Genomic DNA, 24,495 nt, shown 5'->3' with positions numbered 1-24,495 from the left:
AGTAACCTGCAAGGGACAGAAACTTCCTAAACTGTTTCCTGCCTTGACAAGCTTTCCAAAACTATGTCCATGGTGAAAAGGGAATAGAGTCAGAAAAAGTGGCTCAAGGTCTGCATTGCATCTCACTTTTTTATTTGCCAAATGGGGAAGAAAACAGTCTAAAGAAGTCCCTGAACCTGCTGCTACAACAAAATCACAAACTAGTGATTTTATAATGCACTGTATAATTCTAAGGCCCTGGTACATACCTGACCTTGTGCTGAGCCTGCATGTGGTAGGAGCACAGAAATGGTTGTTCAGTTTTTGATGAAACAGTCTGTAAAGGAATGGAACCCTTACTTTGTAAGGGTCAAGGCACTGAAGGCAAGGTGATGCCAGCACTGTGAATACTCTATAATTTGAAGGGCTAAAGGGCTGAACTTGGTAATACATGTGAAAGAAAAAAAAATATATATACACACACGTACATACTATATATATATATATATATATATATATATATATATATACACACACACACACACACACATACACACACAAGTATATATGCATTCTCTCTATCCCTCTCTCTCTCTCTCTCTCTCTATATATATATATATATAGATATATATATATATCTATAAACATGTTCCTATATATATATATATATATATATAGGAACATGTTTATAGATAGAAGGAATTTTAGGGCCAAAATTCAAAGATCCAATTGTGACCATGCATATATATACTTTTGCATACAGGACTCATTTCCACTTATAAAAATAAAGAACACTTAAATCAATTTCTGCTTTCAATTCCAACTATTTCAACTACCAAACAAGGAAGCTGTACTGTGAGACTTTTAAAGTTTCTACCAGCTCTAAAAGAATCTATAATTTTCTACTTTAAATGAGGCATACACCTAAAATTATCTTAAAGATTTAAAAAGCATTTGTTCCAGTTTTTTATAAAATACATATAAGTAAAAGCATATGGTATTTGTCTGTGTCTGGCTTACTTCACTTAACATAACATCCTCTAGGCACATAACATCCTCTAAGTTCACCCATGTTGTTGCAAATGACAAGATTTCCTGTTAAATTTTTTTTAAGGCTGAATAGTATCCATTGGGTACATATAGCACATTTAAAAAACCCTTTCATGCATTAATGGTTATTTTCAAAATAACAAAAAGATAGGATTTTAAATGTTCTCACCACAAAGGTTTGATAAGCATTTGAGGTGACAGATAAGCATTTGATGTAATCTTTTCATAATGAGTACACACATTGAAATACTCTGTAGCCCATAAACATCAAAATTAAATAAAATTTAATAAAATAAAAGTTTTTTTAAAAAGCATTTGTTTGTGACAACCTAGAACTGGGCACCTTCTTAACAATAGGGCATCATTTGTCTTCAAATTACTCTTCTTCAATTTAGGTTTTATTTTTCAAAGGATCCATTTCTGTTCATGATATCCATAACAAGCTAGTGATTTAACAAGATTGACTTTTACCTTCATCTTTTCATTTACAACCTATCTTTAAATGTTCTCACTGCCAAAGAGCAAGTTTATTAAGAGCACAGGGCTCAGACATCTATGAAACGGGTCATTTGGTTAATTAGCCAGTATCTTTGGAAATTAATCTGAAGAAGACAAATGTAAGGGAGTTTCTAGATAAGCTGTTGATTGCAATTGTTCATCTCTCTGGGAAAACCACAGATAGGTATAAGATGCATGCAGAGTCCACACATTGTGGCTCTGAGTGGCTGGAATCCTTAGCCTCATTGGGAGAGGGTCACTTTTGCTTGTGTATAAATTACATTCTTTCAAAGCTTCCCTACTTAATATTGGAAACTAGACAATACTACATTTCACTATGTACTACTACTTTTAAATCAATCTCCAAAAGGATATAACAAATGAACCCCAAACATAATCTATAACCCACTGACAATGTAGGAATACTTTAGCCAATGTCAGCTCTTATAGAATTTGTGCTTCAAGTACAAACCTCCATGATGTTTGAAAGAATAAAAACAAAAGTTGTTTACTAAAGGCTAAGCTCTTGATTTAAAAAATAAAGTTCTTTTGATTGTACTTAGAAATAATTTCAAGTGTTCATCTCCATTTGGAAGACAGAATGTCACATTACAAAATCTTCTTTACAGAGCCATAGACTTTCATGGAAGTCCTGAGAACATTCTGTTTCAAGAATGACTTGCCCAGGAAAGCAAAGTGAACCAGTATGAACTCCTCCAAAAACCTGGAGGGGGATTTTGAGTTGGGAAAATATGAACCATATTTGTGTTTTTGAAAATCTTTATTAAAATTGCACCCCATGGAAGAAACGCATAAAAAACAGATGAAAAGCAAACAGAAAGAAAGCACTAGAGCACCTTCCACTGTTGTGCAGGGGTTGAGGATCTGTAAATATGTCTACATAAACCTTTACTCTGCCTTTTTATGATTTTCATAGTAAAGCTTGATTCTCTCTGTAAATGTCTAGAGGAACCTTTTTTTTTTGGTTTATCTTTTTCAAATTATGGACAAAGTAGAAACATGGGCAAAACTGACTCTATAAGGTGTTTGTTGGGGTGTACAAATAAGATTAGTGCAAAGATAAGCAAAGTTAGTCTCACAGGATGGACTATCTCCAAAGAAAGTGCCTGGAGTTACTCGCACATGTGAAGAGAAAGTATTTCTAAAAACAGAAGGTGATCAGCTCTTAACTGAAGAAACAAATAGCCAGAGATGTCAGAGATAATGACACCAAGGTATTGCCTGGAAGCATTTGCTTGGTCAGACCAACATGAGACCTCCTTCCTGCCTGGCTGAAATATCCCATCATCTGATTGGTGCATGCTAACTCCTTTATGCACTCATGCACCCATTCTCATAGTCTTACTGAGTATCTGTGTCAAGCTGGCTGACTACCAGGTGGTTGTTACCACCCAATGAATGAATAAATGAAACCCCTTTTCTGATGTCCTGGTCCTGAAGCACCCGTGGCATCTTCCTCTTTAGCTGCAGACACAGAATGGCCCCACCAGGTTGTGAACAGTTCTGTCTGATGGATAGTTACATTTCTCACTGTAAACGATGACCTGGTATCAGGTTTTCTATCTCCATTCTTGTGGTGTCTGCCATCTGACTTAGCATCCTGAAATATGACACTGAGCATCAGAGTCTCTGAGCATAAAAGACAGGTGGTGAGAAGGCCAATGGCACATGACACAGGACCTGTATGGATGGTCAATTCTCCACAGGCCACAGTATCTAGAAACTGTTCTAAGTCTTCTAAAAATGTTCAGCCCAGGGTTATTCACTCGGGAGAAATCAACACCATGTCACTAGCTAGTTAGGAATTTTACACAAGACTACTACACTTGGAAATGTGAACATACCTAATAAATAAGCCTATTCTTTGTGGTTTTAGTGCATTTTTAAGGTCAGTGAAGGAGAATGTTATTTTATCAAAATTTGTGTAGCAACTACTAGGTATTTGACACTGCTCTAAGTGCTTTAGAAATATTAATTCACTTCATCTGTATGACAACTCTGCAAGATCAACTATTATCATCTTCATTTATGATGAGTATCGTGATATTAAGTAATTGTCAATGTCATACAGGTTATAAAGGAGGAGTCAGGGTCTGAATCTTGGCACCATAGCTTCAGAAGCCTTGTTCCTAATCATGAAGTTATACTGTCTCTCATTAACAAGAGCTTACATCTTCATGGCATTTATTCTGCATCAGGTACCTCTATGTATTTATATATGTGAATACATTTAATCTCCACAGTGGCCTCTAGGAGGCAGTACAGTGAGGTAAGTATTAAGGTTGATGCTAGCGTTCAATAGTTTGCATATGAACATGGGTCTTCTACTTCCTATGTCTGTGACTAAGCAAATTCAAATCTCTCTGCTTTAGTTTACTCATCTATAAGTTGGGGACAACAATATTTCCTATCCTCAATATTCAGGGTGAAGATGAAATGAGTTGCTTTATAAATAAATGTGTAGAGCGTTGTCTGGCACACAGGAAGCACTATCCTGGTCATTGTTATGGACAAAGTAGAATCATGGACAAAACTGATTCTAGGACTCTATATTAAATAAATTTAAGAAGTTTAGTAAGTTCTCTGAGGCAGCAAAAGAATCTGGGCCCAGGCCTTCTGACTGTGGTACTTCTAGTACATTTTGCTTTTAAGAAATAAAAGTAGGCCATGGGTTCTGTTTTCTGTCACCAAAAGGGAATAATTTCTAAATGCTAAAATTGCATTTTTAATATAAATGCAAAACTTTTGGGGAACAAATGTAAAAGAATAACATATATGCCCCCCCCAAAAAAAATCCTGAGACAAATATGTGCACAATGTACACACAGACCTTTACTGACAATGGTTCAAAATACTGAAGATTACAAACAACTCTATTCCATGGTCTTTCAATAAGGAATCAGGTTATTAAACATTTTAGTTACAACTTTTTAAATTTAATAAAAATTTGAAGCTCTCAGAAATGTATTTCTAAGAAGAGCTGTACAGTTGTAAGAAATCTACGACTTTTTTTTTTAGCACCTGAGAAGTATCTTTTTTTTAAGTTAATTAAGTTTGGGTTTCCTGTCCTACTCCAAAATGGCTTTAAGTTTTTGATTTAAGTGAAGTTTGTAAACTGAATTTCATGGAGATAATTCATGAATAGGTTATGGGGGTGATGTCCATGAATCATCTCAAATTAAAATGCTGTGAATAAGTGTATATATGAAATTTTCTTTGTGAGGAGAAAATCTTACATTACACCAGCTACTCAGAGAAGTTCTGGGTCTCCTAAGGTGAGGAACCATGAGAGCACTCAAGGCTGGGCAGTCCTATAGAAAGCATGAGGCAGTCTTATAGAAAGCATTGGGTATAGGGATCTCCCTGTTCTCACACCTGTTTCCAGGGTTGCCCAAGGGTCCTGCACAGAGCAAACTCCTGAAGGAGACAAGAGACTTCACATAGCAAGAGCCAGGTTAAGATCGGAATCCCAACTGACTGACTAATCCTGTCAAATTAGCACAATGTAGAAAAAAAAAAAGAAATGATGAAGTGGGTATCATACCTGTACTCAGGAAGAGTCAAAGGTAGGGATATTAACAGTCTGTAGTTTCTGTTAGGACTTCTAAAATTATTTTAATTAAAAGAGGCATTTTACACTGGGTGTGGTGGTGCACACTTGTAATCCCAGCAGCTGGAAAGGCTGAGGCAAGAGGATCACAAGTTCAAAGCCAGCCTCAGTAACTTAGTGAGGCCCTAAGCAGCTTAGCAAGACTCAGTCTTAATATAAAAATATTTTAAAAGTGTCGGGCCAACAAACCTAAAACTGTCTGATGTTGGACAAGGGTGCCAAAGTTATATCTTGGAGAAAAGACAACCTTTGAAACAATGGTGCTGGGAAAAGTGGAGAGCTACTTGTAGAAAAGTGAAACTGGAACCCTATCTTTCACCCTGAACAAAACTCAAATCAAAATGGATCAAAAACTTAGGTATTAGACCAGAAATCTCATAACTAGTAGAAAAAAAACATAGGGTCAGTACTCTATCATATAGGTTCTGGTACAGATTTCCTTAATGAGACCCCAAAGCACAAGAAATAAAACCAACAATCAATAAGTGAGATGCTGTCAAACTAAAAAGCATCTTCAGAGCTAAGGAAATGATTAAGAGAGCAAAGAGAAAGCCTATAGAATGGGAGAAAATCTTGGGCAGCAACTCATCCAGTAAGGGATTAATATCCATAATGTACAAAGAGCTCAAAAACTTAACACCAAAAATCCAAATAAACCAATCAATAATTGAGCAAAAGAACTAAAGAGAAACTTCTCAATAGAAGAAACACAAAAGGCCAATATACATATAAGAAGAAAATGTTCAACAACTCTAGCAATTAGGGACATGTAAATTAAAACTACACTAAGATTTCATCTCACTCCAGTCAGAATGGCAATGATCAAGAATACAAACAACAATAAATGCTGGTGAGATTGTGGGGAGAAAGGAACACTTATACATTGTTGGTGGGATGAGAGACTAGTACAACCACTCTGGAAAGCGGTTTGGAGATTTCTCAAAAAACAAGGATGGAACCACCACATGACCCAGCTATCCACTCCTGGGTTAAGAAATTGTAGTATATGTGTGTATACATGCATGCACACACACACACACACACACACACATTATGTGTATACATACACACAATGGAATTCTACTCAGCCATTAAAAGAATGAAGTTATGGCATTTTCCAGTAAATAGATGGAAATAGAGAATATCCAGCTAAGTGAAACTAGTCAAACTCAGAAACACAAAGGTTGAATTTTTTTTTTTCCTCATAGGCAGAAGCTAGAGTAAAATAAAGGAAAGGTGGAGTGGAGGATAAGATTACATAAGGGTCCAATCAAATAAAATTAATAGACCAGTGAAAGGAAATCTAGTAGTGTAAAGAAGAAGGGGAAGCGGGGAGATGGGAAATAGGAGGGATCATGAACTGATATTGATTTCTATGCCTGTATGTGTTTGTTGGGATGAATATAATTACTATGTATAACCATAAAGCTCTAATAAAAGGGGGTACACTGCAGGGAAGTGGCTTAGTGGCTAAAACACATTTTATGATAGGGCTATATGAAAGAAAATTTTCTATTTTAATGTTGTAGTGAAAGTTTTTATAACTTGGAAGGGGATGATCCTAGATCCATTTTATTAGAAACTAAGCATGTGATTTTGAGGGGTCAGCTTGTAGTAGACAGGACTGGGAGTGTTAGGCATGATCCTCTTTTTAAGGGGATTTTTAGTGCATAAATGATTCTGGAAAAGCCTTGCTGATGGGTAAGAAGTATGGGGTGTGGTTGAATTAGAAGAATAACGTTTTTTGTGTATGTGTGGTGGTTGTGCTGGGGTGGAACCCAGGGTCTCATGGGAAAAGCACTCTAATACTGAGCTGCGACCCCAGCCCCAGAGGAATAACTTCTAATGTCCCATATCACAGTAGGATAACTATGGTTGACAACAATTGAGTATTTCAAAATAGCTAGTGGAAGGATTTTAAATGTTCCCAACATAAAGAAATGATACATGTCTGAGGTGACACATGTGCCATTTTACCCTGAACTGATCATTACACACTGTTTGCATGTATTAAAGGGTTATACTGTACCTCCCACAAATGTTTACAATTATTTTGTGTCAACTGGAAATGATAACATTTAAAAAATTAAAAAGTAAAATAAATAAAAAATACTGATGCCAGGGAAAACATGTAAGTAGAAGTGAAGAAGGACTCCACATGTGTAACCCACACAGTCACATGTGCCAGAGACCTGCAACATCTTCTTTCACAACTGCCTTTTCTGAGGTATCTAAAGCCAAACTCTATTGAAGTTAGTTTAATAAATGAAATGAGACACTAAAAAGAACACTTCTCCAGGCCCACTTGGCTGCCCACCATGAGGCCAGCAGGTGCTCTCTGCAATCAGTGTGGAGAAGTGCTTCTTAATGTTCTTCATCCAGCTTGCATCCCACACTGTCTCTGTGGGTTGTATTTTGATTGTGAACTATGATCAGTTCTGGGCTAGAATACCCACCTGCATGCTCTTCTGGCCCTCGATGTGAGCCCTGGTTTTGAAATTCTAGCTCTGTCCTGGTTCTAAGCATATGGTAATAGACACCACTTCCTCTCCTTTGATAAATTTGTTTTGCTAATCCTAAATCTTGAATGTTACAATTGCATTAATGTCCAGTCAATCATACATGATGAAGTTCATATTAGGCCATCAATATATTAGCTGCCACATGAAAATAATTAAACAGAAGAGAGATAGGAAGAAAATACTGAAAAAGCAACATATCTGGCTTGACTAGGATCCCTTTAATTTGCAGGAACCTTTCCTTTATCATCAAAGGTCCAAATCAGGTACTGGTAGAAAAGTCAATGAATTTGAGGGAGCTGGGCAGAAGAGACTCAATACATAAATTTATAATGTGGCCTCTGTATGAAAGGGAAATCTGTGTATTACTATCTCTTGGGAATAAAACTGGTTGTGAGCAAATTGGACCATTCATGTAGTTTCAGAGGTTCTGGCTTGAATAGATTTTAAAGAATTATCTCAGAACAAAACAGAGGGATAAAAGAGTGAGGACAGTGTTTAAAATGTCATCTTCCTTATGTGGATGCTAACACTCAAGGGGCAGGGAGAATAGAAGTTCAGTGGATTAGACAAAGGGAAATGGAGGGATTGGAAGGGGACAGGAATGACAGTGGGATGATTCTACCATAACTTTCCTTGAGTACATATGTGATCTCAACAACACAGTGATCTCAACATCACGTACAACCACAAGGTTGCGATCCTAATTGGAATCAGACGTACTCCATGTTTATATGTCAAAATACACTCTATTATCATGTATAACTAAAAAGAACACATAAAATAAAAATGGCATTTCCTATTAATCCTTATCATCTATTTAGTTGACTTTTTAGAATGAGATGATTGTGTTTTTTTTTTTAAATGAAGGTGATCCATGAACAAATTTTACCTCTCCACACCAATCACTGTAGGTTATTGAGTGTAGGTTATCTGAGGCCATTAAATGTATTATGCTTGTGGCATATGTTAGAAAAGAGAATCTAGCTTTCTAATCTGAGCATGGTGGTCTGAATATTTGCAGCATATAGCCTTGAATGAATGTTAGAATAAAAATATTCATTTTTACTTCTCCATGAACAAGAGAATTCTGATCTGTAGCCCAGTCTGCACTAAAGGGAAGCCACCATGGTCTGGTAAACAGGGCATTAGGCATGACCTTCTACACTAAGGGCAGATAAGTAGCCCTACAAATGGATTGCATTTGCTGTTCCATAGTTGCCTAAAATGTATTTGCTCATTAACACCTGACAGGTTGATACCACTGAAGAGGGCTACTGAGCAATTAAATCTCAATCAAATTAATTCTGCAGAAAGTGACCTCTCTAATGGTACTTTTATTCAAAGAATAATCTCCCTTAGGGAGAGAATCAACTAAGGGAAGCCAAGTGAGGGGCCATACATAGATTTGGAGGTTTCAATCTCTAGCTGACTGTTGAGTCACATTAATCTACAAGCCCTTGGTTTTGAAAATTCAAATGAGGTTTAACTTTTATTTTCATACTACTTATAAAGACATGAATTTCTAACCAAGATAAGTAGCTCAGGAGTTTTTTGTGTACTTTACAATTGAATTTTCATATGTATTTATAAAAACACTAATTCAAAATTATCATCAAATTTATTACATCAAATGTTATGATGCCTACCTTAGAACACTTTGAAAGCCATGAGAATGAATTTAAAAGAACTAACAATGGGTTCCTCTAAAGGCACTCATTAATTTAGTTCAGGTCCAGAAAGCATTTAGGACTGAACTCAGAAGTCCCTGTTTAATCCCAGATTCAAGCACTTGAGCCTGAGCCAGGTGTGCACTTTCTAAGATCCTGGCAACTCCTTATGTGGGGTCTGCCATGTGCCAGGACACACTGGGCAGCCTACAGGACAGCTTGCACTTGGTCAGCAAAGCCCCTTTGGCAGGAGCCATTACTGACTTCATGGCACAAAGGAAGAAAGACACTTGGAGACTAAGCAGAGGACCTTCTGGTGCTACCCAGGTTTTCCACGCTAAGGTTTGCTGGCCAACACTACAGGGAAACAGAAAAATACAGCTATTCATATGGCTAAAAACATTTAAAATTCAGTTCCTCATTCACAGTAGCTACTTTTAGAACAGTCATTTCCTCATTATTCCTGGGGAATTGGTGCTGGGGACCCCCTGTGGAAGCCAAAGTCTCAGGAAACTCATGTATTTTATATAAAATGATGTAGTATTTTCATATAACCTACATACATCTGCCTGCATACTTTTCAATAACCTCTAGATTACTTATAGTTCCTAACACAATATAAATGCTATGTAAATAGTTGTGATACCATGTGGTTTAGGGAACAATGAAAAGAAAAAAATTATGTACGGTACAGACAACATTTTTTCCTGAATATTTCTGATCCACTTTGGTTGGATCTGTGCACACAGAACCCACAGGTACAGAGGGACAACTGTACTTGGTAGCCACATGTGACTAGCAGTTATCATACTGGACAGTGTAGCTATAAAACAATCCCACCACAGCAGAAAATTCTAATAAGCTCTACTGCTGCCCTAATGCTTGAAATTCTGCTCTCTGGTTCTTCTCTTACTCTGTGACTCATCTACCAAAATTGGCCTCCATCCATTAACTATTCCCTCTCTTTAGGGTCCGCTAGATCCTTCTGATCTCCCTGCCTCCAAACCTCCACTTTCCCACCAGGATTTTCTTCATATCCTTGATTCCTTTCCTCCTGTCTTTCTGTTGTGTACCAACTCCTGCTAATTTCTACTCTTTGGCAGGCAACATCTTTTTGCTCTCCCTGCTCCAGATTCTGGGTTCTATTACTGGGAAGGATGCAGAAATTATAATAATGCTAGTCAACCTTAACTAGGTCTTCTCTGCTCCTCAGCAATTCTTTAGTTTATCTTATATCAACTTAGTAACTCATCCAATATGATGCCTTCTTCTCTAAAACCTCAACACTCTTGGGACCCTCACTCTTCAATATGATCTGACCTAGTAGAGAAGATACTGTTGCCATGAGCTTCTTTGACCTTTCCTCTAATTTTATTTTGGTTTCCTTTAGCCAAAGGGACTCACCAATTGCTTTTCACCTGGGAATATGAATTTGCTGCTTCCAGATCTTTGTGTGTGATATCTCCTCATTTGCAATTCCTCCCTCTCCAAAATGCACTTCTGCTGCTATTGGATCATCTCTCCTGAAAGCAATTCTTTCTGTTCCAAACTTCCCTGCATCTTATCTGTGCCTTTTACAGATAAGATGGAATTGCACATACCCCAGTATACACAGGGCACCCACATCTTCCCTCATAAACACAAACATTTGGAGAAGGGGCTGCTAGGAAGATTGAGCTTGGCTCTCCAGCAGCAACAAGTACTATTCTTTGCACAGAGAGCAGTCAGTACATATTTGTTAAATGGATATCTATAAATCTATTTTTGTAAATGTCACACTAATTCCTAAGGTAGAGAGATTGAATTCAATAATGAATTGATGAACACATTTCTTTTAATGATCTCAACATGAAGTTATAACTAAATGGTTACATTGCCAGAACTTCTGATGAGAAAATAAGAGTGTACGTTTCGATGACTAGAACTGTAATAAATTGCATGTGCCATATCTCCTTGAGGGAGGGTAGAGTAGGTATGCAATGTTAGAGAATGGTAAATGAGCAACCAAAGAAAGATGCCAAGCTGAAATAAACTTACCTTGGGTAGCAATATAATGATTGGGTCGATGATAGCCCTAAAAATAAATGAGAAAGAATATTTGATAAAATCGATAAGTAGCACAGAAGTCATATGATAAATCTGTGGAAATGATTTGCACATACAAACACCAACAGCTGCTTCACTTGAAAGTTAAATTGGCCAGGCCTAGGACCACTGAGTTTCTCTTAATAAGTGAAGGTGCATCAAATATGACTGTTTTGATGGTTGCACAGGAGGTGTGAGTAACTTAATTGTATATTGGCTATGAGATGATAGATGAGCAATAAACACTAACAACTTATGGATCTCCTGAAAAACAAAATGACCATCACTCTTATTAAGATGCAAACAGAATGGGAGTGTGCAATAGAATTTCATTTATGTTTGGGATGTTATTGGCAATGTGCCAAGGGCTTACACATATTCTGTTTTGGTGGAGTAGATAGTTCCATCAATAGTAATACTCAAAACCATTCTTAAAACACTATTAAACACCATGACATGATGCTGTACCCAAGGGTCAGGAATTTCAAGAAACAAAAATTCTGCAAGAACCCTTCCTTTTATCAGGACCATATAAGAAACAAGTAAGATGAAAATTGGGACAAAAAAAGCAGGTGGCAAAGAAATTGTAGGATAAGTATCTGGGAAAGACAAAGCCAACTCAGAGAAATTATATCCAGTAACATATCTTCATGGACCTAATGCTTTCCATTTCAGTCCTCTGAAATGACCCAAAATATTGTGCCTAAGTTAGCTGGAACACACAAAAAAGAAACTTGGAAAGAATATACAAATATGTATGTAAGAATATACAAATCTCAGATATCTTAAAGATGTATCTGTAAAATTAGTTTTGTTCTTAAAAACAAGTAAAAAATGAAAAACAAAAGCAAACAAGTTCTTTTTATACATCTGACTGGTTGTAGATTTCAAATTATAGAATCATACCTATATGAAATAGACACTCATTTCCCAGGAACTGACAAAGTTCAGGCAAGTACTCTGTCTGACTTATTCATTCTCTATGTCCATTGCCTAGCAAGGTGTCCAGCAGATAAGAAAGACACATCTGATAAACTATAGTCATGCACCATATAGGAACGAACTATGTTGCTAAACTTCATAGTCATTTCCCAGTCCTCATCTACTTGACCCATCAGTTGCATGAATACTAAGGATCCCCTTAAAATACGTCTTCCAGTTGCTTCCAGGACAGGACTCTGCTGGTTCTCCTCCCTCTCTCCCTCCCTGGCCACTTGCCTTCTCTTTTGCTGGTAGGTTCTTCCTTTCCCCTTGATGTTGGAATGCCTAATTCTTGGGTTTTCCTTTGTCTACCCTCACTCTCCTGGTCATCTGATCCAGTCCCATGGCCTTCAATACCATCCACATCCTGAGGAATCCCTGTAGTCTTTTTAAAAACATACCTTTGTTTTATTTATTTATTTTATGTAGTGCTAAGGATCAGACACAGTGCCTCATGCAATGTGAGGCAAGAGTTCAAGCACTAAGCTACAACCCCAGTCCCAAATCCTATATTCTTATTTCTAACCCCAACCTTTCCCTTGAAATCTGGATGTGGGTCAATTTCCTGATTAACACTCCACTGGATGTCTAATATATATTACTTTTTTGCATGTGTAAGATTGAACTCATTTCTTCTCACCCAAACCTGCTCCACACACAGACTTCGGAGAAACCAGCAATCCCATCTCTTATAGGAATTCCTGACCCCTTTCTACCTCCCACACCCTTGGCCAATCCGCCAGCAAATCCCATGGGCTCAGCCCTCAATATAGACCCAGGATCCCATTTCTCCCTGTCCACTCCCTTTGGATTACTTCCACAGTCATCTAGCAGGTCTCCTTGCTCCGGCTCCTACCCACCTACAGTTTGTTCTCCTCTCTGCAGTCAGACCTCTGCTCAGATCCATCAAATCACTCCCATCTTGCACACTGAAAGCCAGAGGTCTTGCCATCGTTTCTATTACTTGGCTCCATGGCCTCTCGCTTCATTTCCTCCTTATTCCCCAGTTGCCCCACACACCACTCCACCAACACCTGTTGCTCGTTTTTCTTCAGATGAGTTAGGTAAGCTCTATAACAAGCCCTTTGCTCAGGTTGATTTTCCCAGATATCTACATGGATCCATCCCTCATCTTCTTTGCTCCAATGTCACCTTCACACTGACTGCAGTCACTCTATTATAAACTGCAGTTCACCTAAAAGCCTAACACTCCTACGTCTCCTAATGGTTTTAGTTTCCCCATAGTGCACACTACCTTCTAACATACCACACAGAATTAACTTGTTTTACTTATTGTCATTACTTCAGCCTCATTAGATAAGAAGGTTATTATTATTATTACTTATTGTTGTTATTGTTGTTGATATTGTTGTTGTTGTTGTTATTATTATTATTATTATTATTTTGGTACTAGGGATTGAACCTGTGGTGCTTTACCACGAGTCCACATTCTAAGCCCTTTTTATTTTATTTTTCTGTGTAGATACAGGGTCTCACTAAGTTGCTTAGGTCCTTGCTAAGTTGCTGAAGCTGGCTTTGAACTTGCAATCAGCCTCCTGAACCACTAGGATTTCAGCCTGAGCATTGCCATGTACAACAGTTTATTTTTGTTGTTGTTGTTTTGCTTTTTTGGTACTGAGGATTGAATCCAGTAGCATTCTACCACTTAGCTATATCCCCAGTACTTTTTATTCTTTATCTTGAGACAGGGCTTTGTTAGGTTGATGAGGCTGGCCTTGAACTTGTGATCCTCCAGACTCAGCCTCTTGAATAACTGGGATTATAGATATGTGTCACCTCATTCAGCTGGTTTTGTTTTTAATCTGAATTTTTCACAGGTATAACTCCAACACTGGTGCTCAGTAAGATTTGACTAATCAAGTGAGTAAAGTGGTCTGGTCATTGAGTAATTACTCTCCTCTGTGTCAAAATTAACACTTGTCCATCAGGTATTTTAAAGTCGTGCTCATATTATTTCCTTGAGCTATAAGGTCTTCTCTCCTCTGTATGTCTACCCATCCACTGTTTCAAACTCAGTTCAAGTGACCTCTTCTAGATGCCTACTCGGATCCTACAGACTCCTTTAGTCACTGATTCATCAAGCATTTAAGTGTTTAATATATTTCAGGTATATTCCAGGTGACATATTTCAGGCATATTCCAGGTGACTAGGAAACTGTACTCTATGCTCAAGGACCCAGCAGAGACCATTGGAGCTGGGACTAGAAGGTGAACAGTGTTCACTGGAAGCCCCCAGAGGAAGCTATTTTATAACTGACCTCAGGGTGAGGGGAATTGGAGAAGACATTTCATATTTCAGCTTCTACCTTGTGAGGCTGTAAGGATTGACATGATTTGGTCATCTCTTTTTACTACCATGAATAGTGAAATAAGTGCAATGTACCTTAGGAAGAAATCCTGATTTAAACAAGTCAAACTGGGAGTGGGTATTATTTTGGCCACTATCAAAATGGTATAAGGTTGTTTGATGAATGAGATATGATTTATTCTTTCAATAATAATCCTGAATCTCCACCCACAAATCTATAAAACTGTCAAGCTATAACTAAATAGCAAAAGTTTTCTAATTAGCACTAAAAATATCATTCATAAATTATTTTTAGGTAACTACTAGAGATTATGGTGTTAGTTACTTTTCATAGCACCCAAGTCCTATTCAACCCCAGAAAAACAAGAATCCATATAAAGGTTAAACATCCCTTACCTGGAATATTGAGACTTCAGATTTTGGCATATTTGCATATACATAAAGAGATATCTGGGGAGGGGTCCCAAATCTAAACATGAAATGCATTTTTCCCTATATATGTTATACATATAGCCTGAAGGTATTTACTCAATATTTTAAACACCTTTTTGTTTTCAAGAAGTGAAGTCTGTGCATCAAAATTGAAGGGGCCAGAAGAGACTTTTTCCCCCTTGGAGATACTGAATAAACTGTGTTCTGTGTGTCTGTTTTTGGCTATTACCTGTCACACAAGGTCAGATGTGAAACTTTCCACTCCGACTTGTATCAGTGCTCAAAGACAGCAAATTTTGGAGTGTTTTGGATTTGGGGATTAAAGATGTGTAGCCTCCATATGATGGATAAAACTTGCCCCTGGAAATGTTGCTAGCCTAAAAAATAAGGTGATGGCCAGGCATGGAGTATATCTTGGGAACTACAAAGAAGCTGAAATATGTTTAATGTGGACTTGGGCCTTGGAGAGAATCCCAACCTTCACTTGATTTTTTTCAGGCTACTTTTGATTTCATTCATTTCAACTGAAAACAGGCTGTCTCCTAAAGAATTTATCCTAATGTAAAACATTAAGTTAACACGATGCAGAATGAACAAAGAAGCTATCTTCAATAATTAAACAGCCTACATATTTAATGACACGTCTTGCTTTCCTTGGAAGTCCTGGTGAACAGCTGCAGACTACTTTGAAGGCAACTTAAAAGTGCACTGATGACAAGAGATTGCAAATCACTGCATTAGGAATTAGAGAGATTTGTTCCATTAATATGCAAACAGATTTTTTAAAAAGTGTCGAATAATTACAAGTTGAAAAAATAAATAAATAAGAGGGGAAAAAAAATCTTAGTCCACATAAGCATGGGACAGTCATCAGAGAAATACAGAACATCAGAGAAATTCACCAAGGTACAGCCTGACTTGAGAAAAAGAGAGACTGTGTAGTTACTGTGAAGTTCTATGGGGCATGGGGCAACATTAATACATTTGTTTTTAGTTTCTTTCTGAGGTGTGTCTGCCCATCTCATAGCAGACATGCAATCTGGTATGTGTTAGGATGGCTGAATTCACTGAGAGTTTAAAAATACATACATCAATATAATTTCCATTGATATAGTCTGAGTTGGTGTCTCCTTCTATTGTCTGTAGCCTCACCCGGGAATGATCATCTGCCAAGGAAAAAGAAAAAGAAAACATCCATTAATCAAAGCAAATGGTTAGGCTTCTCCAAGACTTGGAATATATTCCTATAACATAGAGATCATCCATGTATATATATGCTGCCTTCAGGATTGCCACAGTTTGTGTTTGATTTCTTTTTTGCAGTACTGGGGATCAAACCCAGTGCCTCACACATATTAGGCAAGTGTTCTACCACTGAGCCACTTCCTGGTCACCACAAGTTCAGCAGTTTTATCTACTGCACACCTTCTTCTATTATATGCTCAATTATGGACTAGAACCTCTTAAACTGGGCCAATATAAACCTTTCCTCTTTTTAAGTGTATTTATTTCATGCATTTTGTTATAGGAATGAAAAACTGACAGAAAGATAAAGAAAAACTGCACACATTCTAAATTTCCTACTTTGCTATTGGCCATCTTAGAGAAAGGGATAGCAAAATCTGCCTGAAATTGACCTGTTTCAAGGATTAAATAAAAACATAATTTGCCAAATATGATATCTGACGAACAGAACAAGTACTGTATAAATGCTGTAATTGTACAAATACTATCCAGTCAGTTATTTCATTGAAAATATTTTGAAAAGGAAAGTATTTAACGCTCTGTAAAGGCATGTATTTTCCTTTTTTGCACTAGAACATAGCAGGTTTTTCCCCTGAAATATTTTTTTGAATAAGTAAACTTTTCTGTTTTTGAAAAAAAAAATACAAACTTTTAAAAAGTATTTTCCTTGGAATGGGGATATATAATCTAGTGTTAAAGAGGTGGCCTGGCATGTGCAGGCCCTGGGTTCAATCCCTAGAACTGACAAAAACAAAACCAAAAACAAACACAACCAACAAAAATTTTCTCGCTAAATTAATGCTCTTTTTAGTAGAGGAACCCTTCCTTGTATTTAAGTATAAATGAGACCCCAGTATTTAGATCAGAGCTACCAGCTCTCTTGAAAAGGAAACTCCTATGGTTTCTGACAAGAGAGGTGGCCTGATAAGGGCATTTCCAGTGTTGCTAGAGCGGTGAGGGATCCTGCTACCAAACTGTTACTGCTTTTTTTCTGATGCTACGTTAACCCAACAGTTCATTTGAGTTAATGGGTGAGAAGGGAAGTTCAGAGTCTGAGGTAAGAGCCAGGAGAGCTGCAGATGCTGGCCTATTTTGCCCCCAACCCTGGGCTAAGTGGTGACCAGGACCTCTTCTCGGTATAGCACGCTAATGGGTCAAAGTTGCAATTTTTTGTTGGTTCCTGAAGTTTGATTTTTCTGTTGGATGTTTTGTTTGTTGTCAACAATGTAGGAAGAAGGAAATCTGTGTTGATTTTCTAAGTTTCCTTCCTTGATTGAGCTTTTCATTTCATGTCACAACAGAGCCTCATATTGAGTTGAGTTTTATCAATTTATCTGGAATATGGTTAGAAACTGGACCAGACAATCTACAGGAGGGACCTAGAGGAAGTCATGTCTTTCTGTTCTTTTTAAAGGAGAATGTGGTACATGTGACCTCTGAGATCAGCTGGGTGGGTTGGAATCCCTGCTAAGAGGCAAGATTCTCTCACATGTGATTTTGGGCAAGTTACTTCATTGCTCTGTGCTTCAACTTCCATCTCTGGAAATGGGAAAAAAAATAGTTGCTACTTCATGGAATTATGGTTAAAATAATACACATGAAGAGATTAGGGGAAAAAAGCCTGGTATACAGTAAGTGATGGATAAATGTCAGGTGTTACTGTCTGCTATGCAATAGACTCCCACACCTTCCTTGTGCTGACAGTTGATATCCAAAGGAGATGACAAGCAGCCCCAGGAATGGGTCATGCAGTCAGCATGTTTCCTCATGGAGACCTACTTAAGGAACTCGTTTCCTAGGATGTATTTTACTTAAAACCTGTAGCTCCCTTTATGTTTTTGCCCATGTCAGTGGTGAGAGAGTTGAGTTACTGGTGCACTGGACACGTGGGTTATTCTGGCCTTTGTACATGTTGGAAGAGCTAGACCTACAACTATTTTAGAGTGGGGCTCTAAGCAATCCCCTGGTGAAGCCACTGGAGCTTTCTGAATCAAAGATGCTGCAATAGAACTGAATCGGGCTGGGGCTGTGCTCGGTGGCAGAGCACTTGCCTCACATGTGTTAGGCACTGGGTTCCATCCTCAGCACCACATGAAAATAAACAAATAAAATAAAAGCATGCTGTCCCTCTACAAAAAAAATAGAACTGAAAAAATAGAAAAAAAATAGAACTGAATCATGGACATATTGGACATTTAGTCAACTCCTTCAGATTTGTTATATCTTCCTGTACGCCTGAACTTTCCCTCCACAGCACCTTTATTTTATTTATTTATAATGTTGCTGAGGATCGAACCCAGTGCCTCTCATATGCCAGGCAACTACTCTACCACTGAGCCAAAACCCCAACCCAACTTTTTTGTTTGTTTGTTTTATAGGCAGGCAATATATTAGAGCCTTCCAGTCTTTAGAAGGCCTATGTTAAGGATATTCTGCATTCTCCTGTCAGAACTTCTTTTAGAACCTCAGGACAAATGCTGCACATTCTCTGTGATGTACCACCTTTGGGCTTCTCAAGTTGTTCTAGAACCTTCAATTTAGAAACTTCAGACTTTGAAAAGTTTGAATTCTCATCTTGTATACACAAAGCCTTTGAATGAAGTAGTTCTTCTATTATATCCTACAATTCAATTTTCCCCTCCATCCTCAGGTTTCACATGGCTGCCAGTTCTCTAAATTAGATTGCTCTTAACAACTCTCATGATGGAGAGACCTAAATCACAGATGTGTAGGGCTGGGGATGTGGCTCAAGTGGTAGTGCGCTCCCCTGGCATGCGTGCGCCCTGGGTTCGATCCTCAGCACCACATAGAAACAAAGATGTTGTGTCCACCGAAAAACTGAAAAATAAATATTAAAAAAAATTATCTCTCTCTCTTTAAAAAAATTACAGATGTATAGCATATTTTTTTAAGTAAATTGAGATTGTTTATGTCTTTGTATGTATTACAGTATTTTTTTCTTCTCTTAAAAAATAATTCTACTACATTATAACGTCTTATAGCCAAAGACCAGGTCATATAAATCTTGATTATCTGAAGGACATTTTTCTCCAAAGCCACACTGTCAAATCTTAGGGATTCCATTCATAGCACTTTGCAGGGCTACATGCAGTGACCTGCCTAACACACAGCAAGTAAGGTTATTTAAAGGTATTTAACTCTTTGCTATGTTGATGAATGGCCATTGGTCTGAGATCATCCAAGATGTCTGGTCTTGCCCATGTATCTTTTTAAATTTTAGTTTTAATATAAAGTGGGTTGCTATTTGCTAATGGAAATAACAAATATAACTATGTACAAAAACAGGGATGAGATAAAGTTGAACCAAAAAATATTTTAAAAATGCCATACACCAAAGAGTACATGCTAATGCCCTCTGGTAGAACTTTCTGTGTTGATGGAAATGGTCTGTGTACTCTCCAGGTCAATAGTCAATAGCCAAATGCAGTTACTGAGTACATGAAATGTGCCCAGAATGATGAAGGAACTGGATTTTAAACTTTATTTTAATGAATTTAAATTTAACTAACTACATTTAGCCAGCAGCTACCATATTGGAGTCAAACAGAAAATAAAATGTTTCCTTTACAATTATTACATTTATTAAAATTGTAGAACTGTTAATATTTAGGATATATTGGGGTAAATATAATTTTAAAATTAATATATTTACATACATTTCACTTTTTTATTTTTGTTTTTTAGTGTGGCTATTAAAAAATTTAAAATCAGATATGTGGCTTGCTGCTGAGAGCCATAGCCAAGTAGGAATGATGCATGGCATTTTTGGTTGAAAGGTGACCCCAGCAAGCCATTCAGATGATAATGATTATGTTAAGATCTGCATTCAATTGGATATTAGACCCCTGCTGTCCACCTCGGCCTGCTACTTTGGAGCTCTCCCGGGACTCCCGGGGAAAGTTCCCATTGGTTGGGGAAGTGCGGTAGGAGGGATTTTCGGAGGAGGGATTTCCTGTTTGATGGCATTTCGCCAGAGTTTTGAAAATAAAGTTTGTTCCTGCTTGAGTTGCTCGTGATTTTGTGCCCAGCCAGACTGCGGCAGCTTGCATTTGTTGTACACATTCTATTTCTCTTGCAATATGCTGAGAATAAAAATTGTGCAAGAGTCTTTTTTTCTTTTGGTACCAAGGATTAAACCAGGGGCAGTGGAGTGGGACCTTTAACCACTGAGTCACATTCCCAGCCCTTTCCATTTTTTTTTTTTTTATTTTGCGACAGTCTTTGTTAAGTTGCTTAGGGCCTCACTGAGTTACTGAGGCTGGCCTTGAATTTATGATCTTCCTGCCTCAACCTCCCGAGGGGCTGGGATTACAGGTGTGTGCCACCTGGTATGAGTCTTGACAGTCACTGTTTCAATGGAAGAAAGAGCAAGCTGTGATCAGGACAAGAAACAAAGGGGGCTTTCTGGGGTGCTGACAGTGGTCTAGTTGTGGACTTGAAATCTGTTAAAGAGTACACCTTGAAGACATTATGCTCCATCAAAAGGATAAATACTACAGAGATTGGCTTGTGTGGTATCTAGAATGTTCAGATTCATTGAGGAAGAAAAAGAATGGTAGTTATTAAGGACTGGGTTGAGGGAGGAATGGCGTGTTGTTTAATGGGTACAGTTTCAGTTTTGCAAGATGAAGAGAATTCTGGAGATGGATGGTGGTAATGGCTACTCAACAATTTGAGTGTATTTAATGCCACTAAACTATACTTTAAAAAAGTAGTTAAAACAATAAATTTTATGTTATGTTTACCACAAATGAAAGAAAATAAGAGAGCAAATCTTCCTTCCCTCACTTATATACGACTCCCCATGTTCCCCTCCAGCCTCAGACACCCTAGAAGTAGCATTTTCCAGGATGGGAAGGGCATTCATGGTCTTGGGGTCTTGAAGTCCAGGGCATTCCTAGCCAGGCAGATCCTTGAGATGGGTTCATTCCCTTTCCCTGATGAAGTAAGGACAGCGGTGACAGTGACTCTGTGGCTTCTAGTGAAGGACAGCAGTCTATATTATTAATGTGAACTCAGTAGATATGTTTAAGAATTGGGAAATTGAAGTTCATAAAGTATTCTTTCTTTTAGTGGAAAGATGAGTGTATATAGTAAGAAGTGAATCTGTCTTATCCAAGGAGACACAGGTGTCCTTGGTTTCTGAGAGACTGTTCTAGGACCCTGTGTGGAAATGAAAGTCTATCAATGCTCTAACTGAAAGTGGTCTAGTATCTGCATATAATCTATGCATATCCCCCCATATACTCTAAATCATCCCTAAATTACTTATAATACCTAGTACAATGTAAGTGCTATGTAAATAGTTGCCATATTGTATTGTTTAGGAAATAATGACAAGGAAAAATTTAGTAGAAATGCAACATTTTTTTCAAATATGTTCAATCTGAGGTTGGCTGAATCCATGGATGTGGAAACTATGACTATGGAGGCCAACTGTGTAGGCTAGTGGTGAAGAGTGGGCTAACATCCAGCTCTAGAGGAGAACACCGGACATGTATTTTGCCCATGAAAAGCAGATTGGTCACTACATATTGCATTTCTTGGCTATCATGTATCAGCACTACTAAGTTAATCTGCCTGCCTTCCTTCAGGTGGAAGAGAGTGAAATCAGGCTTCCTAAACAGGATACAACAGGAAAGTATCACCCTCACAAATAATGAGTCCATGAAAGAAGTAAAAAGCAATAGAAGCCAAAAGAATGTTCCTTCCAGCCACAGAGCCTAGGCTAAACTGACACTTGAACAACTAAAAATGACCTGGATTCTAAGGTTTCCTCTTTAAAGACAAGTGCTAAGTTGGTTATCAAAACAATATGTACAAATGGGCCAAAGACCTTAACAGATACTTCTCAGAAGAGGATATACAATAAATCAACAAATATATGAAAAAAAATGTTCATTATCTCTAGCAATCAGAGAAATGCAAATCAAAACTACTCTAAGATATCATCTCACTCCAGTAAGAATGGCAGCTATTATGTAGACAAACAACAATAAGTGTTGGAGAGGATGTGGGGGAAAAGATACACTCATACATTGCTGGTAGGACTGCAAATTGGTATAGCCAATATGGAAAGCAGTATGAAGATTCCTTGCAAATCTGGAAATGGTACCATCATTTGACCCAGCTATCCCTCTCTTCAGTCTATACCCAAAACACTTAAAAACAGCATACGACTTGAATTGGGTGTCAATATACCTTATATATAAACAGATATGAAAAAAATGTGGTACATATGTAATAAGAATTGTAATGCAAAAAAATTATAATGCAAAAAACCCCAAAGTACATGTATAAAGGCATGAATTGGTATGAACATACTCTATATACAAAGATATGAAAAATTGAACTCTATATGTGTAATAAGACCTGTAATCCTGTAATGCATTTCTCTGTTGTGTCTTTAAAAAAATCAATAAAACTGAAAAAAAATAGACTGTCAAAAAACCCAAATAAAACAAAATATATACATGAACTGGGGGTGTGGCTTAGTGGTAGACCTCTTGCCTAGTATTTCACCCTAGCACTGGAAAACAAATCAACACAATGATAGAAGCTAGGAATGTTGGCATACACCTGTAATCTCAGCAACTCAGGAGGTTAAGACAGGAGAATTACAAGTTTGAGGCTAGCTTCAGCAACTTAGTGAGACCCTGTTTCAAAATGAAATCTAAAAAGAGTTATGGATATAGCTGTTTAAAGTGTTTGCTTATCATGTACAAGATTCTGGGTTCAAACCCCAGTATCACTAAACAAAACAACAAAAACAATAAATACAGATTGTTGGGGTCCAATAAATTGGTGTGTGAATCCCCATCACCGTATTTTCTTGGAATCTCATTTACCTTGAATTAAATGCCAATTAAGAAGATAAATCATTCTTTTAGGAAAACTCAATTATTCTCATAAAGCACTACTGAGGCTAAGTCATACCCAGTTTCTATGAGGAAATACATAAAGGACATTTCCAACATGTGTCATATATGAGAGTAACTCAGGCAAAGTGCCCAAAGAAATGCCAAGTGTCCGTCAATAGAGCCTCTGCCCTCCAGTCTGCTGTAGAGGCCACTAGATGGGCCTCTCTTAGGACCAGTGACTAAACATTCAGGTTGAAAGGAGGAAGAAGTTTGGAGAACTCAATAGCTCAGGTACAAAATTTGGGAATCTAATGGGATTGTGGTGGACAACAGGTAACATCCTAGCTGAGTACGGTGGTGCATGCCTATAATCCCAGTGACTAGGGAGGCTGAGACAGGAGGATAGTGAATTCAAAGCCAGCCTCAGTAATGGTGAGGCACTAATTAACTAAGAAAGACCCTGTATCTAAAATAAAAAATACAAAATAGGGCTGGGGATGTGGCTCAGTGGTGCCCCTGAGTTCAATCCCCATTACAAAAGAAAAAAAAAAGCAACATCCTTGTACAAGTTTCACAACATGATCATCAGAGCTAAAAGTGCTTGCTTGGGAAAAGCAGAGAAGGGAAGAACTGAAAACTCCAGCAGCCCCTTAAAGGGATGTGAGCTGCTTTTACAGGGAGACAGGAAAAAGGCTGAATCCTGCTTAACAACTCGTAGATTTCAATTCCCTGGCATCTATGCAATAACTTTCCTTTTCGATCCCTATTTCTTTGCAGTGTAGTATAGAGCTTATGATCTCTGCTCTGGAGCCAGCATTCCTGTTTGAATCACAGTCCTGTGACTTTCTGGTTATGTGATCTTGAACATGTTACTTAATTAGCACTTCAGTTTGCCCCACTGTAAATGGGAATAATACTCAAGCTAACATTTTATTGTTTGTGTATGATACATTAGTAAATGCCTGGCACATGGTAACAAATAAATTAAAAAGTTAGTAACCAGTAGTCTCATTACTGACAATGACTTAATTCAAGGCTTGATAAATTTTCACCTGGGATACTTCATTTTTGCTTCTAGACTCTTCCCTCTCTGGTGATCTGTGCTGAGAGATGCTTTTATGAAATACAGTTTTTTTTTTCTTTTAGAATCTTGTTTAAACCTTTCAATGATATCAATTGGGAACTGATCCATGGT

General features: G+C 37.7%; 1 protein-coding gene across 7 annotated transcripts in view; it reads right to left on the bottom strand.

Annotated features, from left to right (window-relative positions):
• The window catches only part of Ptprm (protein tyrosine phosphatase receptor type M), a 788,264-nt gene that overhangs the window by 72,563 nt on the left and 691,206 nt on the right, over window positions 1-24,495 (bottom strand). For all 7 annotated transcript variants that reach the window (XM_077792334.1, XM_026408885.2, XM_026408886.2 and 4 more), the window contains 2 exons: window positions 16,264-16,340; window positions 11,385-11,421 (listed from right to left, as the gene is read on the bottom strand). In XM_077792334.1, coding sequence (XP_077648460.1) covers window positions 11,385-11,421; window positions 16,264-16,340 — 114 coding nt within the window. The remainder of the gene's footprint in view (window positions 1-11,384; window positions 11,422-16,263; window positions 16,341-24,495) is intronic.

This window comes from Urocitellus parryii, chromosome 13, assembly GCF_045843805.1.
Source record: "Urocitellus parryii isolate mUroPar1 chromosome 13, mUroPar1.hap1, whole genome shotgun sequence".
Lineage (NCBI taxonomy): Eukaryota > Metazoa > Chordata > Mammalia > Rodentia > Sciuridae > Urocitellus > Urocitellus parryii.
This window is presented reverse-complemented; position numbering and strand designations above follow the sequence as displayed.